At 45.4% G+C, this 12,743-nt stretch overlaps 1 protein-coding gene across 1 annotated transcript in view; it reads right to left on the bottom strand.

The window, feature by feature from the left end:
- ALPK3 (alpha kinase 3) overlaps positions 1 to 7,553 on the bottom strand; it is a 90,139-nt gene extending 82,586 nt beyond the window's left edge. Inside the window, exon 1 of the mRNA XM_061595833.1 lies at positions 7,131 to 7,553. Coding sequence (XP_061451817.1) covers positions 7,131 to 7,291 — 161 coding nt within the window. The 5' untranslated portion in view covers positions 7,292 to 7,553. The remainder of the gene's footprint in view (positions 1 to 7,130) is intronic.
- Between the last annotated feature and the right edge of the window lie 5,190 nt (positions 7,554 to 12,743).

Raw genomic sequence — 12,743 nt, 5'->3', positions numbered from 1 at the left:
AATGGTTTCAGGAGCAAAAGCAGTGGACAGGGAGAAAGTTCAGGGCCTCTCCTCTGCCTTTCAGGCCTCCACTTTAAATCACTGCCCCGTCCACCAAACTAGTTTCACTGCTGCGGCAGCATGATTGTCCTGTGCTTTAAAGGCCAAACTGGACACAGCATTTGCCATACAGTCTGGTGTTGCGTCGTTCATTTTTCTTGAACTGAGAGCCGGCACAGAGTGCAGGGGGCCAACCTGGATCAGGAGTGTGGCATGGGGAGACTTGACCTTTCCCCATCCCTGCTGTGGTTTCAATCAGAATCAGGGGCCCAATCCTGTTGGGAGCAAAGCTCCCATTGGTGTCAGGAGAGTTTTCCCCTGTTGCAAGCGTGGGTGATTCCGACCAGGTCTGTAGTGGGGCCAGGGGGTTGAAGCCCACCTCTTCCATGCCACAGTGCCAACCCAGCTCGCAACCTCCCTATGCCAAAAAAAGAGAGAATTCTGTACTTGAAAAGCTCATTTTAAAAAAGGAATTCATTCCGGTTCCACACCCGCCAAAAAGGGAACGAATTCCATTCCAATTCACAATTCATTCATATGGTCCTCGGCTTGGTTTTCCTCCCCAGCCTTCAGAATTTTAAAAGCTGCTCTGCTAAAATATACAATGTATTTAAGGATACGGAGAACATCAAAACGTATACACAGTGTAATGTGAAGAATTGTTTTATTTTTCCCAACAATATGATCTTTAAGCTTAAACAGCAGCATCGCTTTCCAGATAGGTACAAATGGGCAATGCAATGACCACAATCAAACACAGAGTTAAGAGTAACAAAGCCTATCTATATCTATATCTATCTATATCTATAGATATATATATCTATCTATATCTATATCTATATATCTATATCTATCTATCTATCTATCTATATCTATATCTATATCTATCTATATATAGATATATATTGTTGTTGTTGTTGTTATGTGCCTTCAGGTCAGTTATGACTTATGGTGACCCTATGAATCAGTGATTATATTTAATCACTGATTAGTTATATATATGTAGTTAAATTATATATATAATTAAAATGGAATTGAATTAAAAATCGTTCAAAGTTCCACCACAAAAGGAACTTGACTCACATTCAGTTCGCCTGGAACTTAATAGAGCTACTTTCAGGAGGAATCCAGAGATTTTCTGAACTAATTCCTTCCGCCTTAGTTCATTCCAAGCCCTAACGGAATGACACAACACCAAACATCGTGTTAAATGTCGTGTCAAACGTCATGTCTCATTTGGTCCCAAGACACAGTTCACACTATTTAAGCCAGTTAAGGCTTTGGGGAAAGAAGACTCTCTCTTTAATCCTTTGAAACAGGACCACTTAGTGGAGAAAGCCCACTGAATTCCCAGTTCCCAAACTGAAGCACAAGTGGACTAGCCAGAGACAGGGACTCTAAGAACAACCTCACTGGGGGCCGCGAGCCAGGGTGGCGATGACGCAAGAGACATTCTACACAATGACCTTGGAGAGACACCACCACACAGGATGGAGCTTAAAGTGGGCCCTTAGTTAATCAGTTTACAGTGCAAAAGTTAAAAAAAACTACACAGGCCAGAACACTCATCTCCATTACAAATCCCTCTCTTCCACACAAAGAATTGCTTCGCAGCCTGAAAGAGGCTCAAAGGGGACACCCAAAAATGTCTTGGATGGTGGTGCAATTGCCTTCACCAGTGACCTGAGCATTCACATGGCTATAAGAACATTACAGAAAAGAGAAGGTTGTTTTTTTAGTGTGTTTGACTCTTTCCTGTCACGTTTGATAAGCAGGATTGAAATCCTAGGTTTAAACATCTTTGAAGCATGCAGACCATGTGATTAGGATGTGCAATTGGCTGAGGCTCCCCCAGCACATGTTTCTGCATATTTACAATACAGAAAAAGACAGTTAACTGGCTTGTCGTGAATCAGAATACCGATCTGTCTAACCCAGAACTGAGTGGCAAGCTGTCTCTACCACTGCCAAGCAGCAGTACCTCCCCGTCCTGTTACCAGGACAGGAACATAGGAAGTTGTGTTACACTGAGTCAGATTATTGGTACATCTGGCTCAGTACTGTCTGCACCAGGAGTGGGAAACCTGTAGCCCTCTGGATATTGCTGGACTACAACTCCCATCATCCCTGACCACTGGCCATGCTGGCTGGGGCTGATGGGAGCTGGATTCAACAACTGGAGGGCCACACATTCCCCAGCCCTTGTCTATACTGATTGGCAGCGGCTCTCTAGGATTTCAGATACAGGTTTGGAAGGGTTCTTGGAGATAATCTAGCCCAATCCCTCACTTAATGCAACTACAGCATCCTAGACAGATGGCTAAGCAGCTTCTATTTAAACACAATAAGCCTGTCTTTTCTGTGATACATGAAGCAGCCCTAAACCTATCCCCTTTTCTATCAGAAAGTTACTGTTTCTTTGACATCTTCAGATGTAGTAACACAGAAGATTGTTCCATGTTGGAATTAATGTATTTGTTGTATTTGTTGCATTGTTATCCTGCCCTTCTTCCAATTAGCTCACAGCAGCATACATACCATTAACAACCCTTTGAGGTAGGCTAGGCTGCGATGGCCCAAGGTCATCCAATGAGCTTCATGGCAAAGTGGGGATCTGAACTCAGACCTTCAACAATCTAGTCACTACATTGCCCTTGACTGCTACATATGACAATGGTCAACATGCATGTTGCAAAGGTATCCACTGTGTTGGAAGCTTCTTCAGGTAAGACTGTCAAAGCATGCAAAGCAGCTCTTGGTCTATATACAGCTTAGTCCAATGAATGGATCGAAACATTCCAGAGAGTGTGGCAGCTCCTGTTCTGAACACACAAGTGTGTCTGCACCCAGTGGAGTCTGGACTATTGGGGCAAATGGGGCACCGCCCCAACAATTTCACTCTCGATTTTTCCAAGCCCAACTGTCTGCCTTCTTACTTACAACCAGTCCAGGGGGTGGCGCTGCCTGCCAGCTTCCTCCTCCTTAGTCTCAGTGTTGCCCTTGTAGAACTCAGGAAGGAGGTGGATGGGACCAAAGCTAGAATGAGTTGACTCTGCCTGTCATTGGCTCTTATTCCACCTATTGTAGGGCTCCCTCCCTTCTGCCCCACCAGCTGCAATGGGCACCAGCTACCACTGCTGCAAACTGAACTTGTCCATGAATGTTGAACCACAGCGTCGCTGAAAAAAGCCCCCCCCTTTTTTTATGTCTGAATCTACACCAAGTAGATACAGCTATAATAAAATTATTATTGGAAGTGTGGCAAGAGCAACTCCTGTTTGGGTTCTTTTGTTTGTATTCCGGAAGGAAGATAGAGTTAGGGTCCTCCAGCCGGCTAGGCTTGCCTATCTTTATCTGTGCTCTTCTCTACCTAACTTCCTTCTATTGCAAACTGATATTCTCAGGGAAGCTGACCTCACTTTTGACACTCCTTCCTGTTTATCTCTTCTTCGACTGCCTGAGGAGACATTTCTGTCTTTGTTCTTTCTTCTGAACCATGAGGGCAATACCCAAATCTGGACATTGCGCCTCCAACTTAGTTAGTTAGAACTAGGAATGCCTTTCCTATGTATTATGTATTTCAATAAATAAAGTACCTTTCCTTATTTTACTATGTCTTACGTCTCAGTGATTTAAATGTGGGGTAAAACCTGCTTCTTAGGTAAATACACACACTGGCACGCAGCTCAGAACACTGAGTTACTCGGCATACACATAACAAGTGAAACCACCTTTGTGGCAAAAGCAGCCTTCCCCAACCTGGTGCCCTCCAATGTTGTTGGACTATAGTTCCCATCACTCCTGACCATTAGCCATGCCGGCTGGGTTGATGGGAACTGTAGCCAAACATCATCTGGGGAGGGTACCAGGCTAGGGGAAGGATGAACTAGACTCACCAGTTGTAGCCACTCCAAAGCTGCCCAGGATTTCATAATCCAAACGTGTCCTGTGACTCAGGTTAATTTATCACATGATCCTATACATCAGGGATGGGAAAGCTGTGGCCCTTCAGATGTTGCTGGACTCCCAACTCCCATCATCCTTTACCATTTGCCATTCTGGCTAAGGCTGGGAGTCCATCACTATCTGAAGTCCAACACCATCTAGGGAGAAAACAAAAGTTCCCCATCCCTGTTAGGTGTGCTGACTGGGATGTACTAAATTTAGAAGTCTTACTCCCCAATATGAAGGTTTAAGCATTGCAGCCTCACAGTGCAATCTACTCTGTCTATGCATCTACACAAAAGTAAGTTCAGTGGGGCTTATTCCCATCTTTGTCGCTAGAGGCCCAGGTGACCTCAGTGGCTAGGAGTGCCTTTTACCAGCTTCAGCTGGTAAGACAGCTGCAGCCATTTCTGGACTGGGGTAGCCTGACCACTGTTGTCCATGCACTGGTAACCTCCAGGCTGGACTACTGCAATGCGCTCTATGTGGGGCTGCCCTTGAGGTTGGTCCGGAAGCTGCAGCTGGTGCAAAATGTAGCAGCACAACTATTCACTGGGGCAGGGTATTGTCAACATATCAGTCTGCTGCTGAAAGAATTGCACTGGCTGCCCATTAGCTACCGGGCTAAGTTCAAGAAACTGGTTTTGGTATACAAAGCCCTATACAGCTTGGGACCAGGATACTTGAAAGATCATCTTACCCCTTATATACCCAGTTGATCATTGCGCTCTGAGGGCCTTCTGCGGATACTATCTTATTAGGAGGTGTGTTCTGCACAACACAGGAGATAGACCTGTAATGTCGTGGCACCTACCATTTAGAATTCCCTCCCCTTAAATATTAGACAGGCGGCATCTCTGGTATCTTTTCGGTGCCTAGTGAAGACCTTCCTCTTTCAACAAGCCTTTTAAGTAGAGTCCTTATCCCAGTCTGCGTCTGTGTTGGAATTGCTTTTAAAGATATTTTTACAACTTTTTTTTTTTTAAAGATGTTTTTAAAGATGTTTTGTTTTAATGTATTCTAGTGTCTGTTTTTATGTTTTATAGTGTTTTTAGTGTTTTTGTTTGCCGCCCTGGGCTCCTATTGGGAGGAAGGGCGGGATAATAATAATAATAATAATAATAATGCAGCCTTAAATTGTCGTTTTAACAACTGACCCAAGCATTAGGTAACACAGCACGCTGTTCCTAAGATTTTGTATACTGCTGCTTCATAAGTGCTCAGAAATGTTGTCCTGTTGATACTTGCTCATGTGAGTAAAATCCTGGCCATTGTCCATCATGGCTACTGGTTGCCACCAAATCCTGTGATCTCAGAAGCTCAAAAACCACTTCTATGGTCTCAAAAGTTGCTAGCAGTTCACACAACTGTGAGTACGGTTACATGTTGCATGTACTCACTATATTGGGATGGCTAGGACTTCTTATGTAAACAGAAACGGCAAAGTGTCACATCATGTTCTATACTCATGAGAAATCAGTCTTTTACTGTGGCATCTAACCTCTGGAAATCCCTGCCTATTGATATTAGGCAGGCAATTATTTTCAATGCCTGCCAAAAACTTTTTCATTTAGGCAAGCCCACCCAGACATGTAATTTTGTTATGTACATTTGTTCTTACAACTGTTGATTACAGATAATTTTATTATCCCGACTGTTTTTAAATTCTTTTTCATTGCTATTTTTAAAATGAGCATTTCATACTATTTTACACAAACCGCTTAGAGATTTCTTCTATTTAGTGGCATGTAAATCTTGATAAATGATTTTTAAAAGTCCGAATCAGTCCTTTAGTTTTACTAGCACATACAGTACGCTCTGAATACTGCCCTGCTGTTTTGCGGCCACAAGGCAGCTGGTGCAGAGCCAATTCAGAAAGTCCAGGCAGAATGACCTCTGCCGCTTAAAGCCTCAGCTTGCCGCTGTTGTTCCCTATCCTCCAGGCAGCACAAAGGATTCCCGCCCCCTCTTTCTGGTATCCCTCAAGGCCAGCGCGAATGCCAGACACATCCCACCCTAGTTTAACTATTTTCTTGCTAGCAGCAGGGAACGAAACAGACCTCTAGGAAATCGCTGTAATAAAATGGCATCCTCCTCCCCCCTGCGGTCCACTGGCCAAGTTCACAACTTCATCCATAAGCCTAGGAAAAGACTTCGTCTTCCACCAGCCCTGGCCTCTTTCCAAAGCACTGCCCGGAAAAAGGCACAAAGGTTCAAACCTGCCTGGAAAAAAGTCACAAGCCCTCCAAGCGAGACTTGAGCAGGGTCTCATTGTGGTTGCTCGTTAAGCACAGGCCCACACGCTTTCTGCACATTCTCCAAGACACCCTTTCCCAAGACACCTTGTTCTGGGTGGGGAGAGGCAAGGTCCAGCACCGAAAACCACTTATGGGAGTAAGGTCTGCTCAAGTTAACTACCTCCGATGTTGAGCTCGAGTGCATGAGAAGGTAAGGACAGCGCTACTGGATCAGGACCATCTAGCCTAGCAGTGGGGAACTGGATCCTCCTCCTTGGGCCCCAGACGTTGCCAGACTGCATCTCCCATCATCCCTCACTAGGTGATGGGAGATGGGGTCCAACAACATCAGGAAGGCCACAGGTTCGAGTCCCAGATTCCTTCTGGACGTCCCCAAGGCAGACCTGAAGGAAATAGCCCTCCCCGGTTTTATGTCCCCCATCGCCTGGCACTTCAAGATAGACTGCCACTGGACATCGGGGCTCTGCACTGGTACCAGGGCGGTTAATCATCGGCCTCTTGAAGTTGTCCCGTCTCCTATGAAAGCCCTCTGAGCCCGCCCCTCTCTCCATCAGGTGGCAAAGAGTTCCACAAGTTCATTGCCCTTGCTCCGATAAGCTCTTTCTTTTGACGCGTCCGCACGCAATCAATCCGCTTTCCCAATCCGAAAACCTGTTCCGGATGTGAAGATCTAAGCGACCGGTGGAGCAACGCGCGCCCTCGGGGCGCGCACACTTCGCTTCTTCCTAATATTTAATACGGCCTCGTTCCCGACGCGGCTGCTAACATTTGGGGCGAGTCGACGGCTGGGTGGCTGGCTCCCCTCCTCCCTTCTCTCCCCAGCCTGGCTCCCAACAGGACCCCTCGCCTCCCCACAACGACACCTTCCCCCACCCCGACGGCGCCTACCTGCTCTCTGGGCGCACGCTGAGCAAGTAGTTGCGCCGCTCGGGCCGATGCTCCACCAGGGGCCCGTTGTCCTCGCCGTCGCTGCCCTGCCCGGCGCTGTACGCCGTGTAAGGGCCGTTGCCCGAGTAGGAGCGGCCCAGAGGCCTCCGCCTGGAGCCCATTTGCCCCGCAGCGCAGAGCGGCGCTCGCTGTCTCCCAGACGGAAAAGTGGGGAGCTGGTGGCGGGGCGCGCGGGGGTCCCGGGCGGCTCCCAGTCCGCGTCGAGGTAGCGCGGCGGCCGTCAATCACCTAGGGCGGGCCGCGACCCCGCTATTTATAGCCGGCCGCACATGGGGCTGTCACTCAGGGAGGACGGGGCGGATCCGTCCGCCAGCCCGTCCGGGCCCCGCGCGAGCCAGCCGGCTCCCCGTTCCCTCCTCGAGGGTAAGAGAGGGAGCCCGGGGAGGGGGAAAGGCGCTGCATGGAGGCAGGGTCAAAACCTCCACGGGGGTGAGTGGCCACTTAGGCATTGTCAAAAAGGAAAAAAGGGAAGGGCCAGATTTGCATGCAATTTCCGTATGCTAATTTATGCGGACAGATTCAAAAGTATAAATCATTGCTATCGTTTCAAGAGACAGTCAACTCATTGCGCCTTAGTGGGGAAGACTGACCAGGCGTCCTCCAGGGGCTCGCTTTTGAGATGGGTAACTTGGAGACTCTTCTCCTTCTTAGGGTTCTATATCTTTAAACAGAGGGCTCCCTCAACTAGGAACAGAGGAAGCCGCCTTTTACTGCGTCAAACCATTGATCCATCTAGCTCAGTTCTGTCTGCACTGACTGGCAGCCGCTCTCCAGGGTTTCTGGCAAAGAGTATCTCCCCAGCCCTACTTTGAGATGCCAGGGATTGAACTTGGGGCCTTTTGCATGCAAAGCAGATGCTCTGCCACTGAGCTGTAGCCCGTCACTGATAGAGGACGGCCCACTGACAATTTTTCAAAGTGGGAGGACGCAGTCAAAGAGAGGACTGCCCTCTGGCAAGTAGCCACCCTACCCTGGGGATGTTGGTTAGTGGTGCCTCCTGTGTGTAAGAAAGAACTTAAGAAAAACCTTGCAGGACCACAGCCAAGATCCATCTAGTCCATCACCCAGTTTCACACAGTGACCTACTAGATGCCAGTGCAAAGCCAACAAGCAAGGAAGGAATGCAACAACCCTCCCTCCCTGCATTCTCCAACAACTGATGTTCAGTGGCTCCATTTAGCCATCATTGCTACTAGCCATTGATGAATGGCCTATCCTCCCATCAGGGTGTCTAAGTGCTGTAAGAGCCATCTTGTGGCAGTGGATTCCATAGGTTAACTATGCATTGTGGGAAGACATCCTTTTATCTTTCTTGAATCTTCAGCCCAAGATTCCTTGGGTGACTAAATTCCAGTGGTTTGGAAAGGGGGGAGGAGTGATATCCTCTGTTTGCTTTCTCACTTCTTCCATGATCATATAAATCTCTGCTTCCCCCCCCCTTAAGATAAAAGGTCTGGGGGCTCCTCCCAGGACATTCTGTTCATTGAGCATTCATCCTGATTTCCTTGCATAAAGGTTAGACTGTGTCTAGTCTTTACTAAGTGTTCCTTTTGATTTGTTTGTGGAGAAATTATACGACAATGGGCATTCATCTTGATTTGTTTGCTTGGTGTTTATAACTATGCTGTTTTAAATGCCCACAAAACCACCAAGGCACTCCTTTCCTTTTACTACAACAAAGGTGGTCAACATGCCCCCTCAGCAATACAGATTTTTGAAATTAAAGTAATTCCCCAACTTTTATATGGAGCTGAAATAGGCTTTTTTACTAATTTGGCCCCACTTGAAAAAGTGCAAACAAAATTCCTAAGGGCAATTCTTGGTACCCCTACTTGTGTTTCAAATTCCAACATACGATTAGAAGCTGGTATCATAACTCTAGAAGCCCGTATTTGGCTAGCTAAGATTAACCTATGACTGAAAATCTTGTTTATGCCTGTGGGCCTTACCCCTCTCATTCTAAATGATGTCTTTTGTTCTAGATGGCTAAAATCTGTAATCGACAAAATAGCCTTTTTATGGTTTTCCATACCGGTAATACTCTCATGGGGCCTTATAAAAGCAAAAGCACTGATTCGACAAAGAGTATATGATATATAACTTCAAAATCATTTAACACAGGTAACATCTGCTTTTAATTCTGGTTACAATCAAAAAGTATTTTCTATACCTCGATATTTGTTTAACCTAACCGTTCCTAGATACAGGAGGGCTTTTACTTTAGCAAAATTCAACATGCTGCCATCAGCCCTCCTACAGGGCAGGTATAAGAAAATCGCCTATCCTGAAAGAGTTTGCCCGTGTGGTGCTAAAGTAGTAGAAACGGTTACCCATGTGTTACTCCACTGTCCCTTTTATTATGATTTATGTACCTTATTCTTAGCTCCAATCCTAAAACAAATCCCCCTTAAAGATGAAAAAATGATTGTACATGATCTCCTAGCGGACAAGACCCATCAGGTTACATTAAAGGTGGCTAGTTTTTGTGCAGCAGCAGTTCGCACTAGAAAGCTTCTAACATCATTAAACACTTTACAGTAGTGTCTAGCACAGAGAAATTAATGGATACTAAACTTTTGAGCTCTCAGCTCCTATTGCTAAATGCTATTTTTATCCTTCTTAGTATAAAATGAAATTATAAATTTAATATTTATATCTTAGAAATATTACTGGGAAATTGTTCCTGTTTTCTGTATATATTATACTTTTTATGTTTTGTACACTCTGGCTGGTCTTTGACTGTAATAAAGATACTTTGACTTTGGTGTTTATATTTCTTCCCATAAATCATTGATTCATCCCACACTCCTCAGTGTGTTTCCCTGTAACTTTTCTAACTACAAAAAATCTGGTTGTTTTTTTTAAGTAAATGTCTTGCTTTATTGGCAACAGAGCACTTTAATCCACTGTAATTGCACAAACCTATGGCTGGGAGCACACAAACCTAGGGCTGGGAGCACAAAGAGAGGCGGAGACACACTGGAACCGGCAGAACAGTATGTGTGTCTCTACTGGGGTGGTATAGAATATTCGCAAAATCGGATTTGGTATCCAATTCTGTGATAATCCGCAAGTTCGTCTCATTGTTGAACAGGCTCCCACTCTTGCGTGCGTTTAGGGCTGTTGAAAAAAAATGAAATGGACTGCCTTCAAGTCGATTCTGACTTATGGGCAACCCTATGAATAGGGTTTTCATGGTAAGCGGTATTCAGAGGGGGTTTACCATTGCCTCCCTCTGAGGCTACGAGGCAGTGACTGGCCCAAGGTCACCCAATGAGCTTTATGGCTGTGTGGGGATTCGAACCCTGGTCTCCTAGGTCGTAGACCAACACCTTAACCACTACACCACACTGGCTCTAGCAAGTTGCTGTTAGCAACACTGTATTTTTTTTAAAATCCGCAGTGAGAATTACATAATTATTTATGTAATTACTTTTGTAATATGCTGCTGCTGGATACATTATATAAATATACAACAGTGTAACGAATAACAGAGAAAATTATGTAATTTTTCAGTAAAAATAACAGAAAAAAAGGAAGAACCAGGAATTGTGGAACACAATTTATAGCAAAGAGGAACTGGCAGCCCATTAGATGAATTGAAAAATGGAACAGAATCAGATAGCAAACCCCATCCCTAGTCTATACCCTAAATTTCTAGTGTGCTTGAATCTCTCCCGTAAAACACTGACAGTGTGAAGGTGAGGTGGAACACTTTCGCCCAGGAACGTGGAACCTGTGACCCTCTAGATATTGTTGGACGCCAAATGCCATCAGCCTCACCCAGCATGGGCAATGGTCAGGAAGTTGGAATCCAACAACATCTGAAGAGCAAGAGTTTCCCTGTCCCTATTTAGCCTGTTCTTGCCCAATGGCTGGCTCTGGAGTCCACCCAAATCTTTCACCAGACCTGTGGAACAAAGGTTCCTTGCTAGCCATAACACTTCTAAATATCTGAGTCCTCCTTCCACACACCTCCAAGAAGCATAGTGCCTTTATTGTTGTCACCAAAAGCCAGAGACGCCACAAGACTTTTGTAGAACAGAAAATTCAAAAGAGTCCCATCCAGCCACCATGTTGATTGAAATGGCTTGGGACCCAAGTGACCTAAAAAAGCACTTTCCCCAGTATCAACCATCTCAGATCAACCTACAATCAGCAGTGAGGCCTCAGTGGTGGTTCCGCCCTTGGGTTCTGTCCAGTTGCCGATAACCTATAACAGGCCTTTTCAGGGGCAGTTCCTCATCTGTGGAATGCCCTCCCTGGCACGAGGTGCAGCTGTCTATTCGTGACTTTCAAGAAATACTCAGGCATTTGATGGCTGAAAGGCACTGTTTCTGGCAGCTCCAAGATCACTGGTTAAGAGAATGTTTTAAACTGTTTTTAGAATGTAACAATTTTCATAATGCTTTTTAAAAAGATTGTTTTAGTATTCAAGTGTTTGCCCCCCTGGGCTTCTTTGGGAGAAAGAATAAACTGAATAAACACATATAATAATAAATGTTAAATAATTGACTATTTGTTGCCCTTTAATGGTACTCCAAAATATGATACCTACTGCAGCCTCCTTCATCCTCCCTAAGAAAGCCAGTGTGGTGTAGGGTTAGAGTGACAGACTAGTGACAGAGAGATCCAATTCCAAATTCTCACTTAGCCATGGAGCTTGCTGGGCTGGCCTTGGGCCAGCATTATCTTCAGATTAACCTACCTCACAAGGTTGTTGTGAAAATAAAATGTGGGGGGGAGAACATTGTGTGCCAGGGACGGGAAACCTGTGGCCCTCCAGAATTTGTTGGACTCTAAAGGTAGAGACACACTTACTGTTGTGCCTGTTCCAGTGCGTCTCCACCTCTCTTTTCTGAAATGGGGGCACACAGCGCTAGTCAAACGCCTTCCTTTTTTACTCTGAAACCTCGTCAGATCAGATTTCACAACTGATTGGTAGATCAACCCATTTGCCTTCCAGGTGTGGCCAGTGGAAACACTTTGCTGCAGGCTCAGGCAGTGATTGGTCCAATGCTTTGCTGAGGGCAGTCCTGAAAGGTCTGAAGTCAGCAGTGGGAAAGGGAGGTGTGTCCAGCAGAGGGCAACGTTGCTTCAAAACACAGCTAGAAAAACCATTCTCACTGCTTTTGAAGTGACTAGTGTGTCCATAGCCCATCAGCTCCAGCCAGCCTGGCTAATGGTCAGGGATGATGAGAGATGTAGTCCAACAACATCTGAGGGTCACAAGTTCCCAGCCTCTGCTATATGCTTTCTTGAGCTGCTTGGAGAAATAGTGGGATAAAAATACAAGTATTTTAAAAATAATAATGGGACTACCTTTGCTGAGGGCTAACTCACCCAACGTATTAAGGATATGGATCTATGCAGAAGTCTACATCATGAATTGGTAGTGTGATCGCTTTATTTATTCAAGATATTTGCATACCACTCTTCCCAGGACAGTTCGCAAGATGCATTTTCAATAAAATACATTTACATAATTAAAATACTACAAAGGAACATAAAACAAAAGCACATTCCAAATTTTCCAGTTTCAGAATCAGTCAC

This window comes from Rhineura floridana, chromosome 14, assembly GCF_030035675.1.
Source record: "Rhineura floridana isolate rRhiFlo1 chromosome 14, rRhiFlo1.hap2, whole genome shotgun sequence".
In the NCBI taxonomy this organism is placed as follows: domain Eukaryota; kingdom Metazoa; phylum Chordata; class Lepidosauria; order Squamata; family Rhineuridae; genus Rhineura; species Rhineura floridana.
Note: the sequence above shows the minus strand (reverse complement) of the source record. Positions and strands in the feature narration are given on the sequence as shown.